The following is an 18732-nucleotide window of genomic DNA, read 5'->3' as shown; positions in this document are numbered from 1 at the left end:
CCCCAAGCCGTTTTCCAAAAACAGTGTTTAAAAACAACATCTTTTATTAAACAGCTTTGCACCGATCATCACAATGGTAAGGAAAAACTAGCATTGCGTGCTAACCTTGAAATGTTTTAAAAGAAAACGAATTGCATATTTGATATACTCTAAATTCTAAGTTCTGTTAAGATGTTAATAAAATCATGTTTTCATTAAGGGTAAAACTTGCTGCAAATTTGCTCAAGAACATACTTTGGAAAAACACGCTCCCTTGATGATTTCTCTTGAAGTGGTTGCTGATGAGCTCTCATCAAGTCAAACTCAGGTATCATTATACAGACATCATTATTTTAGGAATACGAATAATGCACAATCTCTAAAAATGCCTGTATGGATATTTCAGATCTCTGTCCAATGTAAGGAGAACCCTGAGGGGCAAGACGGAATAGTGCTGTTTGACGCAGAAGTCTTTCCCATTGTCAACATCCTTTGTTCTACCAGTGTAGAAGGTCTTCCTGACGGTCAAAGTCAACAGCCGTAGATCTCTCTCATCAGTATTTAGGGAAATTTAGAATTTGAATCTTTACAATATTCTTAGTTTTTATGCGTTTTGGTAATTTGGTAATCAAAATGTGAGATGTTGAATCAATAAAATTTAAAAGAGTAGCTGGTAATTTTTTGTAAATCTGTTTTATTCTGTTCTCAAGACTAGAATTTAACAAACCACACACAAACAAACAGCAGTATAGGGTTCCAGTGAGCTCCATCAAACCTTGACACAAGCATGCAGCACATCTGATCTTCAATTATTGGCTGTCTGTAACAGCATGCATCAAATTCAAAGCTCTGATGCATACAGGACCACATCTGTCAGCACCCTCTGATCTAAGCTTGTTTCTCCAGATTTATAAACTCCTCATGTGAGTCAGTGAGCAACTCCTCACTGAACCATATGAGGTTATTTTCAAGCATCTACACAAGACTTCGCTTTACCGTACAATCCAGGGCTTGCAAAATTTCAGAGTACAGAGTACAGAGGTGGGACAAAGTCCTTGTTTTGCAAGTCACAAGTAAGTTTTGAGTCTTTGCATTCAAGTCTTGAGTCAAGATAGACAAGTCCAAGTTGAGTCGCAAGTCTTCAACTTCAAGCATCAAGTCCTAAACAAGTCATTAGTGCTGTTTGCCCAAATTAGTGTCTCTGTATTAATTACTACAGTAAATTACAAGTTGTTAATAGTCTATAGTAAGTATAAAAATATAATAAAGATAGAAGAATTTGTGTTTTTTCTTGGATGAATGAATCATTCTTCCTGTTTGTGAAGAAACCGTAGGCCTAAGTGAATGCAAAATTTCTTTCAAGTGCATTTGTAAATGATTCAGTGATTTTAATTAATAAGTTTAGTAAAATATTTATTAACTTGCTAATAGCCTACGTAATTCGGAGGCTCATTTATCGCCACCTATTTACGTAGGTCTACAGAAATAGACATAGCCTGACTTGACCTGACTTAAAACCTGAAAAGTAAATTTAACAATAGTTATAATATAGCCTATAAGCTACAAATTTGAAATATAAATGAATAAAAATAAGAAACCATCAATGAATGTATTTAATAGACGGAAGGAATGAATAAATGTGTTTTCTTGTAGCTCTATATTATTTTATGTTCTTATAGGCTACTCTTTTGATATTGATAACAACAAATAATAATGTTGGTTGGCTGGTGATTAAAGTAGTGTGTAGTGCAATGACCAAAGCCCAAATCTCAAAATATATTATAGCCATAACTAAGATATATATTTTACAGTCACTGTTAAGCATATTGATCATAAACGCAGCTAAAAAGTTTTCTACAAGTAACCCTCCTTCACAAAACGTTTATCATAGAATGCAAAATGAAAAAGCATTTCAGTCAAATGTAATTTATGCAACATTAAAACCTTTAACCCACGGCAACAGTTTAACAGTAGCCAGATTCCATGAGAAAATAAAATAAAAACACACTTTACAAACTGTCAACGTGTCTAGTCTATGTTTCCCTGGGTGTCCACTAGTGGTCTCACTTCCCTATAGGCACCCCACTGCAGGCCCTACATTTCCCACAAAGCCTTGTCCCTTAATCACGGTTAATTGCCCACCTGTTAATTGCACTCAGCTGTCTTCACTTTCATCGTCATCACCTGTCACCTGTTTTCATTCTGTTGCATGGAGTCCTTGTTTCCTGTCACCCGGTTTCCTCGCGTTCCCCTGAGTTTTCTGGTTTCTTGTGTTTTTCTTGTTCTTTGTTTTTTGGACTGCTTTCATGGTTTTTGACCCCCTGCTTGTTTTGGATTACCTATTAAAACACACTGCTATTGGATCTCTCATTTCCTGTGATCAATCGTTACAGAAGGACTCCATCAAACCCAGATCCAGCGGTGTGGGATTTCGTGTTCCTTCCCCAGCCAGCATGGAGGAGTGGAGGGGGAGATTCCTAAAATTAACCACCCTCCGTCAAAAGGGGAATGAGGTGGGTGGTTTGGCCCAAGTATTCTGGACCCTGGCGGTAGGATTGGGGTATAATGATGCGGCCTTGAAAACTTTTTTAATGCCTGTCTGGACAACCCTGTGCCGGAGAGGGAAATGAATGAGCTGGAGATCTTGGATTTTGGGGGGTTCATAATGTACCTGCAACATCGGTCTCAGTGGGATACCCCACCACACCTGTCTCTCCTGGTGTGATGGCCAATTCTAGACCGGTGTCTTCAGACAGGAGAACCGCCAGCCCAGCGCCACTGCACAAGGTGGCCGCCATCCCAGCGCCCCTGCACAAGATGGCCGCCGACCCAGCGCCTCTGCACAAGATGACAGCCACAGGTGACCCTCTGGAGTCGAGTCAGGTTCCCGTTGACCCTCCGGAGTCGAGTCAGGTTCCCGTTGACCCTCCAGAGTCAGGTCAAGTCACCATTAACACTCCAGAGTCAGGTCAAGTCACCATTAACACTCCAGAGTCAGGTCAAGTCACCATTAACACTCATGAGTTAAGCACTACCACAGTTAGACCTCAGGAGTCAAGTCAAGTCACCGTTGCTCTTCATGGGCAAAGTCATGTCCACAATGATCTTCATGAGCAAAGTCAAGTCACTGTTGATCTTCATGAGCAGAGTCAAGTCACCGTTGATCTTCCTTAGTCCAGTCAAGTCACCGTTGATCTTCCTGAACGAAGTCAAGTTTTAGTTGATCTTCCTAAATCCAGTCAAAACACCACGGATCTACCAGAGCCTCTTCACGTCTCTGCTGAACTACCAGAGACTCTCTAAGTCTCTGCTGATCTACCAGAGCCTCTTCACATCTCTGCTGAACTACCAGAGTCTCTCCACATCTCTGCTGAACTACCAGAGTCTCTCCACGTCTCTGCTGAACTACCAGAGTCTCTCCACGTCTCTGCTGAACTACCAGAGCCTCCCCACGTCTCTGCTGAACTACCAGAGTCTCTCCACGTCTCTGCTGAACTACCAGAGTCTCTCCACGTCTCTGCTGAACTACCAGAGCCTCCCCACGTCTCTGCTGAACTACCAGAGCTTCTTTGCCTAACTTCCATAGCCTCGTCACGTCTCAGCTGAACTCCCTGAGCGCTCGACTTATCCTGTCGTGGCCATGGAGGGCATCCAGGAACACACCGCCTGCCCTGTCATGGCCATGGAGACCATCTACCATCTCCTCAGGGCCACGGAGGCCACCCTTAACCTGTTCATGTTCTATATTTCAAGCTTATCTAACCAGACTTGCTCTTCTTTGCCATCGATCCCACTGTGGTGGTCTTTGGTGTCGCCCTGGTGGTCTTCTATCTCGACCGCACGGCTGTGGTGGTCTTCTGCGTCGCCCTGGTGGTCTTCTATCTCGACCGCACGGCTGTGGTGGTCGTCTGCGCCGCCCTGGTGGGCTTCTGTCTCGACCGCACGGCTGTGGTGGTCTTCTGCGCTGCCCTGGTGGGCTTCTGTCTCAAACGCACGGCTGTGGTGGTCGTCTGCACTGCCCTGGTGGGCTTCTGTCTCGACCGCACGGCTCCAGTTCCATCTGATCCACCCTGGATTCCTGCCCTGTCGGCTCGGCCCTGGGCCCCTGAACTTTCTGTTCCCTCCTGGCCTTGTGTTTTGTTGTTGTTTTGTTGTATTCTCTATGGACCTGGCCCTCTGTCCCTCGCCCTAATCCTCCACCAGTCCACCTCCCTCCTGGTCTCTGTGTTCCTTGGTTTGTTCTTGTGTTCAGTTGGAGCATCTGGTAGCTGCTCCTTAGAGGAGAGGGTAATGTCACAGCCTCTGGTCTGTGTTTCCCTGGGTGTCCACTAGTGGTCTCACTTCTCCATAGGCACCCCACTGCAGGCCCTACATTTCCCACAAAGCCTTGTCCCTTCATCACCATTAATTGCACACAGCTGTCTTCACTTTCATCGTCATCACCTGTCCATATATACCGGTCTGTTTTCATTCTGTTGCATGGAGTCCTTGTTTTCCATCACCCGGTTTCCTCGCGTTCCCCTGTGTTTTCTGGTTTCTTGTGTTTTTCTTGTTCTTTGTTTTTTGGACCGCATTCATGGTTTTTGACCCCCTGCTCGTTTTGGATTGTGATTTTGGATTACCCATTAAAAAACACTGGTATTGGATCTCTCGTTTCCTGTGATTAATCGTTACACAAACCTGCATCCAACACATGCTGCAGGAGTCCGATTTTCACTGATCACGGAGATGGCTGACAGACCATGCTAGAGAATTTGCTGCCCAACAGATCCTGAGCTCATTGACAAATATCTGATCTTTTTTTTACACAGAGCGCGCATGATCCCCTTTAGAGCCCTGCGGGATTAGTCCTCGCAGGGCTCTAAAGCAAATATGCACACATTATGACTATAGAAAGCAAAAGCCAAATCCCGGACATTTTTGATTGATTCAGATATTTTCAAAAAGAGGACATGTAAATATGTCGAGTTGACGAGTTCAAATGAGGCATGCAAAATGATTCATGCCAAATTCAGATTCTCAAATATGTAAGCCAATGTATTTTGTGGCTCAAACAAATTCATAACAATCACAGTTGATGGCTTAGTTTAGGGGCTATGTGTGCTACTATGTAGTAGCCTGTCAGATTTACAATATTTGAATTAATTCTGAAAGACATGAAAGTGAGTGGCTGGTAAACAGGAAGAAAAATATAGTGAACTACATGTACAATTAGCTACAATGAGCATTTGACGTGGAAAAAAAAAAAGTTTGAAAGGTTTATTACCTTTGTTTCCATATACATCAGTATAATATTATTGTTATTATGACTATATTATTATTACTATTAAAAATGGTTAATAGTTGATGTGTGGGCTATTTTAAACGTCTGAAACATTAAATATCCTAAAACATGTGGTTGAAAAAACTGATAAGCACTAAATACTGAAATACAATATTCAATACTATCACAGCTCTGTTTTTTGTTTATAGAAGGTAGGCCATAAAGACTGTACAAATCACAGGGCTCAAGTCAAGTCTCGGGTCATTGTTGTCAGTGTTGAGTCAAGTCGATAGTTCTCAAATTTGAGACTCGAGTCCAAGACAAGTCAACTGGAGTCATGTGTCATGTGACTGGAGTCTACAACTCTGCCCTGTTAGCCCTTTGGGCAGGCACTCTTCAGATTCTGACAGGCTGAAATAAATTTAACTAGCCCACATAAAAAAGTTATTACACTGGATGCCTTCGATGCAACCCTCTAATTCAAAAAATACAAAAGGTTAAAATAATGTTTGCTGTTTAACAAGTTGTGTGTATGATGCAAAGAGTGACTTATTAAAACATATAATCAATGCCAGAATGAGAATATGCATTTTGAGTGAAAGCAAAACAGCAGCAGCAAAAAAAAAAAAAAGTTATGAGGATATTGCCAAGCTTTAACATGGGTTAAGTGATATAAGGTAATTTACATAAGCTAGACTTACTCTTCAGTGAATAATTTCATGTGGTTTGGGGGGTTAAACACAACAGTTTGTTAGAGTGATGCAGTTGAGATAGAGATACTTGCACGTTATCCGGTGGTTTGTTGCACTGAATCAGCATAACCACACTATAGGGCTGGTCTCTCTGAACGCAGCGTTTAAAACCACTGAACGGTTGCTGGGGATTATTTGTTTTTCCATCTCTGTCAGCTTGCAACAGAATATAATTTCTGTTACAGACACACACACACTGTAGTACACATTTCTAACTATGAAAGTTTGAGCCATATTTGCTTAGGCACACATAGCATTTTTAAGTAAAATGAAGGGTATGCCACCCAGGTATATATTAATTAAACCACTAGTTAGTGATGCCTTTAAAAACATATGTCAAGCCACTAGATTTTATTTATCTGATCAAGCAAACAGAGGCTTATACCATGATGGTGGCTGAACAAACTCAATTACAGGTTTAGTTTTGAGTCGACAAAACCAAACCAATCCAATTTGGATTTGTTTGGCAAACTCCGGCTTTGATGCTGAGTTTATGGAGCATGAAAGTGTGACATTTATGAACAATCAATCTCATTGTGAATCAACTGTGATTCTGTGATTTCATGTTTAAAGCTTTATCTATCTGCATCTGATGTCCCTTCTAAATTTTGGTTCATTTGAAGAGCATGTCATTTTCAGTGGATCCACTGGGTGGTGCATTAGATACATGTTCATACAGTGATATTTTTAGGGCCAAGCAAGCACTATAAACACAGAACATGAAAATTCACTAGCAATTTTTAATGCCATGTTGAATTATTTGAAGAAAAAAAACATCACAGAAAAATACACGCAAATCACAAATTATTTTGTATTAGTTATTCTTCTCAGTCTGTTAATATCCTTCATTTGTAGAAAAGCCCTGATTATTTTTAAACAAAACATTATATGTCTTTATTTTGAATATAAGCTAAAAGGGCCAGAAGTTAATATTTTTCACATTATTTAAAATTTCTTTCAGAACTCAAGAGTTCATTATTTTCTGGACAACATCTATGGAGGCTTTAATGAAAATAGCGTTGTCTCTGATATAGTTCCTTTTCTTCATCTCCTCATGGGAGATGAACTTTGGGTAGCCGAAGCCCAGCATGCTCTCATCCAGACAGCCCCCACGAAGACTTCCCAGAGCTCCAGGCCGTGGTCTCTGGAAGTTCTTCCAGGTGGGATCTGGGCTGAAGGTCTCAGTGACGTGCTGAGGTTTTGTGAGGGCTGGGTCACTCTGATCCAAGAGCGAGAAGGAAACGCGGTAAGGGAAAGGCCACTCAAGCAGCCCGTCATACTCTCCTGGTAGAACACGAATGTAGATTGACAAGTGAGAGCCCTCGCCACTGCCGTTCCCATTGGGAAAGGCGGACACTTGCAGACGGTAACCATAGTCATGGGAATAGAAGGCGGGACTAAACAATTCCAAACTTCCAGAAGTCCTGCTATTAGCTTCCTGTAGCCGTTGGCTGAAGTCCTGGAGCTTCCAGAGCAGTGTGCCATCTCGACTTCCAGAGAGTTCCTCCACTGCACTTCGGAGTTCCCTGAGCTCCAGCCTCTGGCGAGTCACCAGACCACCGAGAAGAGAGAGGTGGGTGTGTGTGGCCTCCTCAAGGTGTCGTCCCACTGCCATCTTGGGGCACTATGATAGAAGACAGACAGATGTCATAAAAGAAAATGTTATGATACTTTGCTGGATGTTCTGATTGTCACATATCTTGTGCATTGCCATTCTGCCCACTCACCACCAGAGGTCGCAACACACTACATGGACTTTCTCACTGCACAGACTGTAACATGTTACCCTGGTCTCTATTTCCCACAATACACTTCACCCAAAATTAATCACACACCCACAAATGTTTCCCATCAGGACCCTTTATAAGCTGAATACTTCCTCTCATCTACTTTAGCGATAGCAATGTTACAGAGCCAGTTCTAGTGCTCATAGTTTCCTTGTTGTATTGTCTTGCTTGATTCCCTGTGTATAGATTCTTGCCTGTGTTTATAGGAATATTCTTTTATCTTGCCGTTCAAAGTCTGTTTGCCATGGTTTACCCCTGTCTGGACTATTCCCTGTGTACTTGGATTATCCTTTGCTCTTGCACATTTGGATATTGTTTTGCCAGAGATCAACCACGATATGCCTGTTTGTCACTGCCTGACCCTCACCTGCTTATGACCACTAACAGTAATAAAGCTATGCAGATGGATCCACATGTCTCTCATTTCATCTCATTCCCTCCATTACACTGATATTATTATATGTCCTATTTTAAAAAGTGTCGTTTTTTTTGTTTTATCGTTTTATCTATAGAGTGCAATGATTAAAAAAAAAAATCTTTAACATGCCATGAACCAAACCAACCAGATATATATTTATAGATATTTTATACTAACTTAGCTTTTTTGGAGCAAGTCTCTTAATAATATGTACATTATATGTATATAATTATTTTTTTTACTGTTTTTTGTTTAATAAAGTTACACATTTTTTTATAATTGGCAGACAGTACCTGGCCACTACCAAAAATCATGATACACAAAGCTTACAATGTGGTAGAATGTCAATGTGATATGTTATCTATTTGTTGATAATAATACAATTACAAAAATATTTTACAAAGAAAAAATTGCTTCAATTATTACTTTAAAAATAATTTTATCTCGTATTTAATCTGTTAAAAATACACAATTATGTTTGACACATCTTGTTGCAGTCTGTGCTAAACTACTTATGTTTAAAAAGTTTTAGTAATGTAATTTATTAAATAATGCGTTTCAATTTATATTTATTAATAATCAGTGGTGGGCCATCAGGGCAAGCAGGGCCTTCTCTGCTTGCCCTATAAAAAAAAATTATTAGTAGTATTATTTAGGTATCATTTTAGTTTGTGTAATGTCCACAAAATGTTCTATGATTAGTGTCGTTGAGGTTGAACTGGAATATCCTACGTAAAAAGGGTCTGCGGCCAGCACATACTATAATAATAGGGCCAGCACTACAGACAGTGCTTCCCTTTTGTTCAAAGAAGTCGAATCTGATTTATAGCGAGCATTAGTGACAGAATCATCAGCCAATCAAATTTGGACGTTCCATGACAGCACGCCCTCTGGGACCAGCGACATGCCCAGTGCTTTCCCCCAGCTAGGGTTGCCAGGTTTTCTCGACAAATTCCACCCAATCGCGTTTCGAGGTGTCCCCCATTAAAAATCGCATTCCATGAGTTAAATACACATTTTTGTGCAGGGTTCTCCTGATAAAATTCACATTCCAGGGACAACATATCATGTCACTTAGGTTGCTTAAACCAGCAGACATGAAAAATAACCTGCGGCAAAAGTTTTCAATACTTTAATTAAATTAATCATTTTGATCGGAATATAAGTTATATATATTATCACCATCTACAATACACACATTTTTGCATTTTTGTATTGCAATATATTGTGACACAATATATAGTTACACCCCTATTAAAATAGTATAAAATTTTCATTCATCAGTTATCAGCATAATGTGAAAATAAATAGCATCTTGTGTTGGAGAGATTTTTAATAGTGGTGCATCCCTATAAAAGTGGTGCTTGTGCTGTCTTGCTTTTAAAAGAAATACCTCTAAATACCACCAGTGTTATTCTGCCATCTAACGCAATGACATGCATACATTGAGTCACCTTTCATCAAAGTGCTTTACTGTTTATATACATAACTGTAGAGATCATACCCTATGTTTGCATCCAGCCTCCTTAAACGGGCAAAGCACCACAGCAGTGCTGCATCCTTCCTTTACATGTGCCATTAAAGTATCTCGAGTGATTCCTGGTGTGCCACACCTGTTTGGGCACTGCATAGGGAAGCATGGACACTGCTGCTGATGATGCTGTGAATATAAAACACCTATGAATGCACTCCTTTTACCATAAAATAAATACGTAAATGTAGGACGACAGCATATAGTCCACTGACCTGAATAGTGTCATAGAGGAACTCCTTTCTGCAGTATCTGCAGGGCAGTTTACGTTTGGGACACTCAGACACAGAGTGCTGGGCCAACAGTCTCCGCACCATACGAGCTCCACATTTATTCTCACAGTACACACTCTCTTCTGGACAATCATCATGGTGACTCTGAATGAGGACAGAGAGGGACATAAAAAATTAAACATGGTTGCATGTGTCAGAGCCTTGGAACAGTGTTGAAACCATCAAAATACAAGCAAAGTTAAGCCTGATTTTAAAGAAAAATGGTTCATGTTAATATTTACGTATTTCCATTGCTACATTACAAATATTACCTAACTTAAATATGTTTTTGTATGATAAAGAATCAGAAGGGACTTGTGATAATAACAAAACAACAATGCATGTCTGACCTCATATGCCTCCCCAGTGAACTCATCACCACAGTGGTCACACTGTAGTTTTCTCTTCGCACAGTCATGCTGCAGATGCTCCGGCAGATCACGTCGCAGCAGCTTCACGGAGCAGCGGTTTGGACACGACACCACGTTAAACTCACACACAGACAAATGGGCCTGGAGGAGCAGTGAGAAACCCAGTGTGAGAGTGAGATTTGGGTGCTAAACATTTTTTTAAGAAGATGATCACCTGATGATTACCTGATCAGAAATAAGAGTTAAATCAACAATAATATTGGTAGATATTATTCCAATTAAATTTTTCACACCAGTATCACCAGTGCTCCTGTGATAAATGTATAAAAATGGAAACAAGCACATCAAAAAAATTTCTAGATAAATATGATATAATAAATGAAAGTCAGTATGGTTTTAGAACAAAGAGGTCAACATCAATGGTCATAATTGATGCTGTGGAAGAAATCACAAACACTCTAGACAGAAAAAAAAATATGCAGTTGGAATATTTATTGATTTAAAAGAAGCCTTTGATACAATCAATCATTCAATCATTAATCTTACTCAATAAACTGGAAAGATATGGGATTAGGGGAGTGGCTTTGAACTGGATCAAAAGTCATTTAACTGAAAGACAACAGTTTGTGTAGTTGGGCGGATTTACGTCACAGGGTCTGGGCATTGCTTGTGGGGTCCCTCAAGGATCAGTATTGGATCCTAAGTTATTTAATTTATACATGAATGAAATATTCCATCTATCTAAATTTTTTAAACTGATATTATTTGCTGATGACACTAATATATTCTATTCTAGTGATAATTATAATACACTTATAAATATAGTAAATAACGAATAAGTAAAATTAAAAAAATTGATGGATGTTAATAAATTATTCCTGAATTTAAATAAGACTAAAGTAATAATGTTTGGTAACTATAAAGAAAAGTATTAATAAATATAGATGGTGTTGCAATAAAAAAGTGTCAGAAATTAAATTCTTAGGAATAACTATTGACAGTAAATTAAGCTGGAAACCATGCATCAGATACATCCAATGTAAAGTATCACTATAATTAATAAAGTTAAATATGTCCTGGAATATAATGCATTATATATAGTATTGTTCATTGGTTTTACCCCTATTAACTTATTGTATAGAAGTTTGTGGCAATAACTATAAAAGTTCACTACATCTCCTCTTCATACTTCAAAAACGTGCAGTAAGAATCATACATAAGGTGGGATATTTCGATCACACATATATATTACTTCTGCAATCCAGACTATTAAAACTTTTTGATTTAGTTGATTTTTAAACTGCACAACTGTTGTATGAAGCCAACAAAAATAAACTATTGGGCAATATTTGAAAGTTCTTTACAGGAAGAGGGGGGGCTATAATCTGAGGGGATGCAGGAATCTTAAAGTCCAGGTGGTGAGAACCACCAGGAAAAGTTTGTGTGTGTCTGTTTGTGGTGTTAAACTTTGGAATGGTTTGGGGACACAGTGCAAGCAATGTCCAAATATTTACCTATTTAAGACACAATACGAAGAAATGGTATTGACAAAATACAAGGCTGAGGGAGGGATCTTGGTGTTCTCAGGACTGTGATTATGGGGTGATGGTTATTGTATAAAAACAGTGTAAATGGTGATATAATTACAACAGAATGGGATACGATTACATAGCTGAGCAAATAAAAATAATGATAATGACCACTATATTGTAATTTACAACAGAATTGCCCTATTAATTTAGTCATAGTACTAGTATTGATGTATTGTTTTTATGATGGTAGTAGAGATTAATATTACTATCATTATTATTATTTGTATTGTTACTATAAAACTAGGACTTAAGACATTATTATAGGATATGGTTAAATTTTATATATTACATGATTATTATAAATACCAGGACATATTAGAAAATTTATGATAAATGATTATTATATTGTATTATTGTGATTATTAAAACTGTACAATTGTAATTGGGTATTTGTATATAAATATGATAATATCACATAAATTATTAGTAACAGACAATGGCAGTAACCCTATGTTGTAATATATGGAATGAATTGGGGGTGGGAGCAAATAAGTTGTACTTCTTTCCACTCCCTTTCCAGCAAGTATTATATGTGTAAATATGTGTGTGGTTATGTATATGTATATGTGTGTGTGTGTGTGTGTGTGTGTGTGTGTACATATGTACATATCTCTGTGTGTGTGTGTAGTTATTATGTGTAAGGTATATGTACAGATACATATGTGAGATAAATTGTTCTATTTTTCTATGTATGTGTATTATTTTTTTTGCTCAAAATAAATTTAATCAATCAATCAATCAATCAATCAATCATTAATCAATCAATGGCAAAGCTTTTCAGCAGCCATTAATGCAACATATTGTACATGTTATATATTTCTTCAGAAATCGTTTTAATATGCACAACATTTAAACAAAACAGAAATATTTTTGCAACATTTTGAAAAACTTACTGTCACTTTTGTTCAATTGTTCAATTACTTGCTGAATAAAAGAGACAATTTCTTTAAAAAAAACATCAACAAACAAACATTTGAATGGTAGTGTATATCATTGATATTTGTACGTAACTGTAGTGTACACATATATTTTTGTACATTAGAATAGATGCGTTAACATACAATAGCCTACCGATGTATACACTTTTAAGGGACTACAGGAGCCATAAAATTTAACTTTTGAGTGAAATTTCATAAAAGTCACTTTTGATCAATTTAATGTGTCCTCGCTGAATAAAAGAATCAGTTTATTTCAAAATAAATAAATCCTACTAACCCCAAACATTTTAGCAGTGGTGTTGGTATTTGTACAGTACATACTGTAGTGTACAAATATATTTTTGTACCTTTGAATAGATAGTGCAATATATAACCTACTCTCAGGAGCCAGCAATCAATGTATTCAATCCTATAAAGATGTATGTAGAAACATGTACAAATACGAATGAGGTTTGTGTTTGTGTGCAGTTTGTTCACCTGTAGGAGCTTGTTCTGCGCGGTCCACCGACAGCCCTCCTCACTGTGGATGCAGCGGATGGGCAGGGAAAGAATCTGCTGTTCTAGCTTCACATCTGGAAAAATCTGCAGTAAGAAAAACAAATGTATTACTATTTATTCAAATAGAACATATAAGAACATTTGAAAAGCATGGAAGTAAGCAATAAATAAAACATGAGGAAGATTGCTGTTGTTCAGCACAGCTGTGATTACTAGCAAAATTGGGCATGATATATTGTTTTTATATAATAGTTCAATAAACAAGATATCAATGGTGTATTCACACCTGTCTTGTTTGATTAGATTGAATCGAACTCAAGTTTGTTTGCCCCTTTGGTGCAGATATGTTGGACACTCTGGTGCGGACCAAAAAACTGTACCGAGACCCAGCAGAAGAGGTGGTCTCGGTCTGCTTCATAAACGAACTCTGTTTTAGGTTAGAGTTAGGGAAAATGAGTCCTGACCTATAAAAGTTTACTTAATGTGTGTTAACACTGCATTAAACTGTGTAACACAGAATACGTTTTCATGTGTTCCTTATGTGCCATATCAATCTGGGGAACACATGACCTTGGGAACATAGGTATGCTTTCACTGCCACCAATCTCTGCTTCGTATCTTCATCTAGAAATGGTGTGAAGAAGATGATGGCAGGATAGGCAACACCAGTTGTTGCGGCATTGCTGTAACATTTCGATGTTCAATAACTATCCAATACATACACAGAAAAGTGTTTTGCTTTGGTATTAAGAAGATTAAAACCATTTTTGCTGTGCATTGAGGCATGTGAATAATGACAGAAAAAATTAATTTCTTAGCGAATAATCAGAGGAATGAAAATTGCATGTAAATGCTATTGAAGAGGTTTGCTCGTCATCTTACTGCGATTAAGTACTTACTCTAATAATTGGAGTTAATTGCATTATTGGTGCACATGTAGACATAGTCAATGACTCGCTCATGTTACTACTTGCGTAACAATGAATCAATGTAAATTCCAGTGTTGTTGGACTGTGCATCAAACACACATGCAAACAATGCTTAGCCAATCAAATTTGAGGAAAGAAACTCATAATTGTATGCAAGTTTAATATATTCACGACTGGCATGTGTAACAATTAAAAATAAGTCACATTTCTATGTTTAATTTAAATAAAGGTGGGTTCCCACAAATTGAGTTGAGAACCACTATTTTATAATTTAGGGTAAAATATCAGAAGAATGATCGTCCTTTGGATGAAGTCAGAAGAGCTTTGAAACTGTAGTATTATGATGGTGCACTTACTTTGGCATAATCCAGCGGCAGCTGGTCCTCTGGGCACTTGAACACACCTTCACTATTAAAATTTAGCAGAAGAAAAAAACTAAGAAAAGGCAGATTCACATACATTCTGAAAGCTATGTTGCATATTTTGGTTAGAGTCACCATGGTAAATGTGGTTTATCTCTGTTAAATAAGTGTTTAAAATTACAATGCCAACAAATAAAAGATGGCTGTCTATTACTAGAGCATTTTTTTTTAGATGATGAATTTTCGCTTTTGTGTCAGAATTTCATTTGTACTCAATTAATTTTTACATTATACAATATGTGGTGGGTTGAAAAGCAGTTCACAGCTGTCACTGATTGATGCCTTTATTATGTTATAAAGCCTAAATGAATCACAGCCGAACTGATTTGACAGGAACTTCAGAATCACCTCCCACACCACAAATTGACGAAGGGCCTTCAGGAGAATATGAGTGAATCATCCATCTGGCATGGTGACGTCCACCAGCATACATTGTATGGGGAAGCAGTGCGACCAACAAAACATTATCTTTCCGTAACGTGTGACAAAGAAGCATGTCGTCATTTCACAATCCCATGGGGAATTTTCCCAAAAGTCCCAGGGAGCTTCATAAGAAGATGTAAAATGTGATTGCTGCATTTTTAAGATAGATCAGAAGTTTCATGCATGTTCCCCCACGCTTTTACAACTAATGGATTTCAAATGCATTTTATGAAATTTGGTAAATTTGGTAATTGGGTAAAAATAAATAATTTGCTTTAATTTGTTTTTTTTTTGTTTTTTTTTTCCAATAGACATAAATAATTGCTGCCATTATTATTATTATATATTAATAAAACAAAACAATTTTAAAAAGTCTTATCTTATTTTTTTATTTTATTTTTTTCTCTGCTTGGTCATGTCTTATCTTGCTCTCAGTGAATGAGTCAGAACTGCAAATGACGCCCCTGAAAAAGTACGTGCATCATGCCCTTCAGGCAGAGACATGCTATATTATGTTAAAAATGCTGCAACATAAAATCATAAATCCTGTGTGAACTATTTTTTGTTCCTTACCATTTCACTTGAAGGTGAAAGAGAGAGCGTCATTCTCGCTCTAAATACCTGCTGAAGGGTCACATTTTAAATCACTGCATGCATTGCCTTACAGCAATCCAATCCACAGATGTACATGTGAATTAGTAATTTGTTTAAATGAATAGTCTAATTGAAAAGCACGTGTTAGTCTGATAGAATCTGAAAGGACGAGACTATCAATCATTATGATAAGATCCACAGGATAACACAGGACAATGAATGTGACTGTTTCACTCATTACACCTGTGAGCAACACAACTCTGTGTTTTGACTTTGAGACTGAGAAGACAAGGCTTGGAATGCTAAGAATGGGTCATAACCCAAAACTGTGCAGTTGAGTAATACTACCAAATAAATTGACTCACTACATACTTTCTTTTCACATTAAACCCTTTAGGCTGTTTTTAAATGAGGATCACAACTCTTATAAAAATCTAAAAACAATAAATAAATAAATAAATAAATAAAGTTCAGAAGAATTGTGTAGTATTTTGATTATGTAATAATCTTTTGACATTTCAAAATCTAAAATAGAAAACGTGTTATTTTTTTGTAAACACTATAACATGTAAAACCTATAGAGACAGAAAGCAGTACGAGTCTGTAGTCTGAGGTATTCTGTGTCACTCTGACATCTTGCTTGGCCTGTTTGGGGTTTATTTATTACTACTCTGTCATGAGAGCAATTATTTTTAAGTGATACTTTGTACATAGACAATGACCCATTTTTTTAATTCCAATTTTTTTTAGATGGAATAACTGATGGAAGAAGAAACTTATAGACGGAAGACAACTTCTTGACGTTCATGATTCAATAATATAGATATATTATTTATACTACTGTTCAAATATTTTAAGATTTAAAAATGTTTTTGTCTCCTAAATGTTTGTGTCTTATTGTTTTTTTTAAGTAATACTGGGAAATATTATTACCAAAAAAAACTGTTTTCTATTTTAAAATATTTTTAAAAGTATGTGACAACAAAGCTTAATTTTCTGCATCATAACGCCAATCTTCAGTGTCACATGATCCTTCAGAAATCATTCTAATAGGCTGATTTGCTTCTCAGGAAACTTATAATAAGTGCTGAAAGCAGTGCTGCTTAAGATTTTACTGAAATCCGTAAAAAAAAAAGTTTAAAAGAAACATAAATCTTTTGTAACATTATAGATGTCATTTGCTGAATAAACTAATGATGTGTAAATAAAAGTAGCCTATTCATTTCTTGCGGAAAACGGTATAGCCTATATACTTAGAAAAATGAATTAAAATAAGAATTACTCACTTGAACAATGATTTGCGTCTAGTAACACTTAAGTATTAAATATGAAAGAAATAATTATAATATATTTAGAACTTTGAACGTGTTTTAATGTCTCTTTTATCTCTTTTACTTTCATAATTTGTTAGTGTCCCATATACTATAATGATCTATTATGTGTTTTAATTGTTTTTTTAGGGATGCAGGTTAAGAACTACGACGTGCGAGATAAACATTCAATTTGCATAAGTTCCATTACAATGCAAGCAACATCCAGCCAGCTTGACCTCGCTTTGATCCTTCAGATCCAGGTTAAGAATCAGCTTTACCTGAGGTACTCCTGCAGGCAGGTGTCGCAGAATCTGTGTCCGCAGGTGGACACCTGCACGGGGTCCCGCATTGGCTTTTCACACAGAGGACAATAAAAGCTCCTCCTCGGTCTCTCCAGAAACTTTAAATCTAAACCAGGCATAATGCCTTTGAAGATATCAACTTCAGACTGTCAGTTGATAAACGAGTGGACTAAAACTCTATAAATAAACTGAATGTAAAGATGTAGAACCTTTTTAAGAGCTCATTTATCGATCCAACACTAAACAACAATCGATCTCTCTTGACATTTCCGTCTTCAGAAAGGTAGAACACAGGGAAATGTTTACTCGTTCCAAATGTACGTCTTCACTCGAGACCGCCCACAGCAGCGAGAGGAGGAGCCAGCGGCATCGAGAGGAGGAGCCAGCAGCAGTCTCCACCCACTGCAGCGAGTCCTTTATCATTGAGATCTAATTCAGTTTTCATTCATATATGAAATTAGATTTTATATTTACATTTTCTGTTTATTTTTATTTTTATTTTTTTTATATAGTTTTATTAAGTTTAATTTCAGTATTTTGAATTTTTTTTTCTTTTTTTTTTCTTACATTTTCCATTATCATTCTAATGTTTTATTTATTTATAAATTATGTATATATCGGTTTTTTTTTAAATTGCCGTTTTAGTTATTTTAGTACATAAATGAAAATGAGAAATTTTGTCAACTAGCTTATTTTTTTTTTTACAAATATTTTAATTTAGTAGTTTTTAAGTAACAAACGTTTTTATTTAATTACCAACAATAACCGTAAATATTTATTCACAATTTAATTTGAATTTAAACAGTTTTCTGATGTCATGTTTAAAATCAATAACAGCAAAACAATGATGAATACCAGGCACTTAGTGTCTCTTTCCTCCTCCCCATCCACCTGTTTTACAGTGTTAGCACAGCACCATCTGTGTTAATGTTGAAATTTGATACCACAGCACCTCCCAACAGCTCTTACAATTCAAAAGATATGAAAAACGTGTCTGAGATGTATTCATTTACCAAATTTGCTGTTTGATTTGCTATATACATAGTTGAAAATACCCTTATAGCGGGTAATTTACATTACATCATGAGTACCGATTCTTGTCTTACTAGAGTGTGTAAATATAGACTAGATGTATTAGACAGTTTCATCGAAACAGGTTTCAAGCCGTAGAACCCGTTGTACTTCCTCGTTCCACAAAGGAATATTCTGGTTGACCTTTAACTCCTTGTAGGCCATTTCAGCAGTAAAAAGCTCAGAGCTTGTTCAGTTGAGTTAAACTCCATGCTTCTTACTGTTTGGAAGATGTGAAAGATGCATTGATGCTCAGTTATGCTCAAAAACCCTTCTA

General features: G+C 37.1%; 1 protein-coding gene across 1 annotated transcript; it reads right to left on the bottom strand.

The window, feature by feature from the left end:
* Positions 1-6767: 6767 nt before the first annotated feature.
* LOC132130133 (TNF receptor-associated factor 4-like) lies at positions 6768-17685 on the bottom strand. The gene is made up of 7 exons (XM_059541795.1): positions 17361-17685; positions 14687-14738; positions 13381-13485; positions 10353-10514; positions 9946-10107; positions 9704-9859; positions 6768-7618 (listed from the first exon to the last, which is right to left on the bottom strand). Exons 1-7 carry the CDS (start codon positions 17501-17503, stop codon positions 6959-6961), a joined length of 1440 nt encoding a protein of 479 aa, XP_059397778.1. The 5' UTR covers positions 17504-17685; the 3' UTR covers positions 6768-6958.
* Positions 17686-18732: the final 1047 nt, after the last annotated feature.

This window comes from Carassius carassius, chromosome 47 (genome assembly GCF_963082965.1).
Source record: "Carassius carassius chromosome 47, fCarCar2.1, whole genome shotgun sequence".
Taxonomy (NCBI): Eukaryota; Metazoa; Chordata; class Actinopteri; order Cypriniformes; family Cyprinidae; genus Carassius; species Carassius carassius.
Note: the sequence above shows the minus strand (reverse complement) of the source record. Positions and strands in the feature narration are given on the sequence as shown.

Coding starts and splice junctions, on each gene's coding strand:
- LOC132130133 (XM_059541795.1), bottom strand. CDS start 17,503: ATGCCTGGTTTAGATTTAAAGTTTCTGGAGAGACCGAGGAGGAGCTTT. Junction 10,108..10,352: donor TCACTGGGGAGGCATATGAG/GTCAGACATGCA, acceptor GTCCTCATTCAG/AGTCACCATGATGATTGTCC. Junction 7,619..9,703: donor AGGCTGGATGCAAACATAGG/GTATGATCTCTA, acceptor CTTCTATCATAG/TGCCCCAAGATGGCAGTGGG.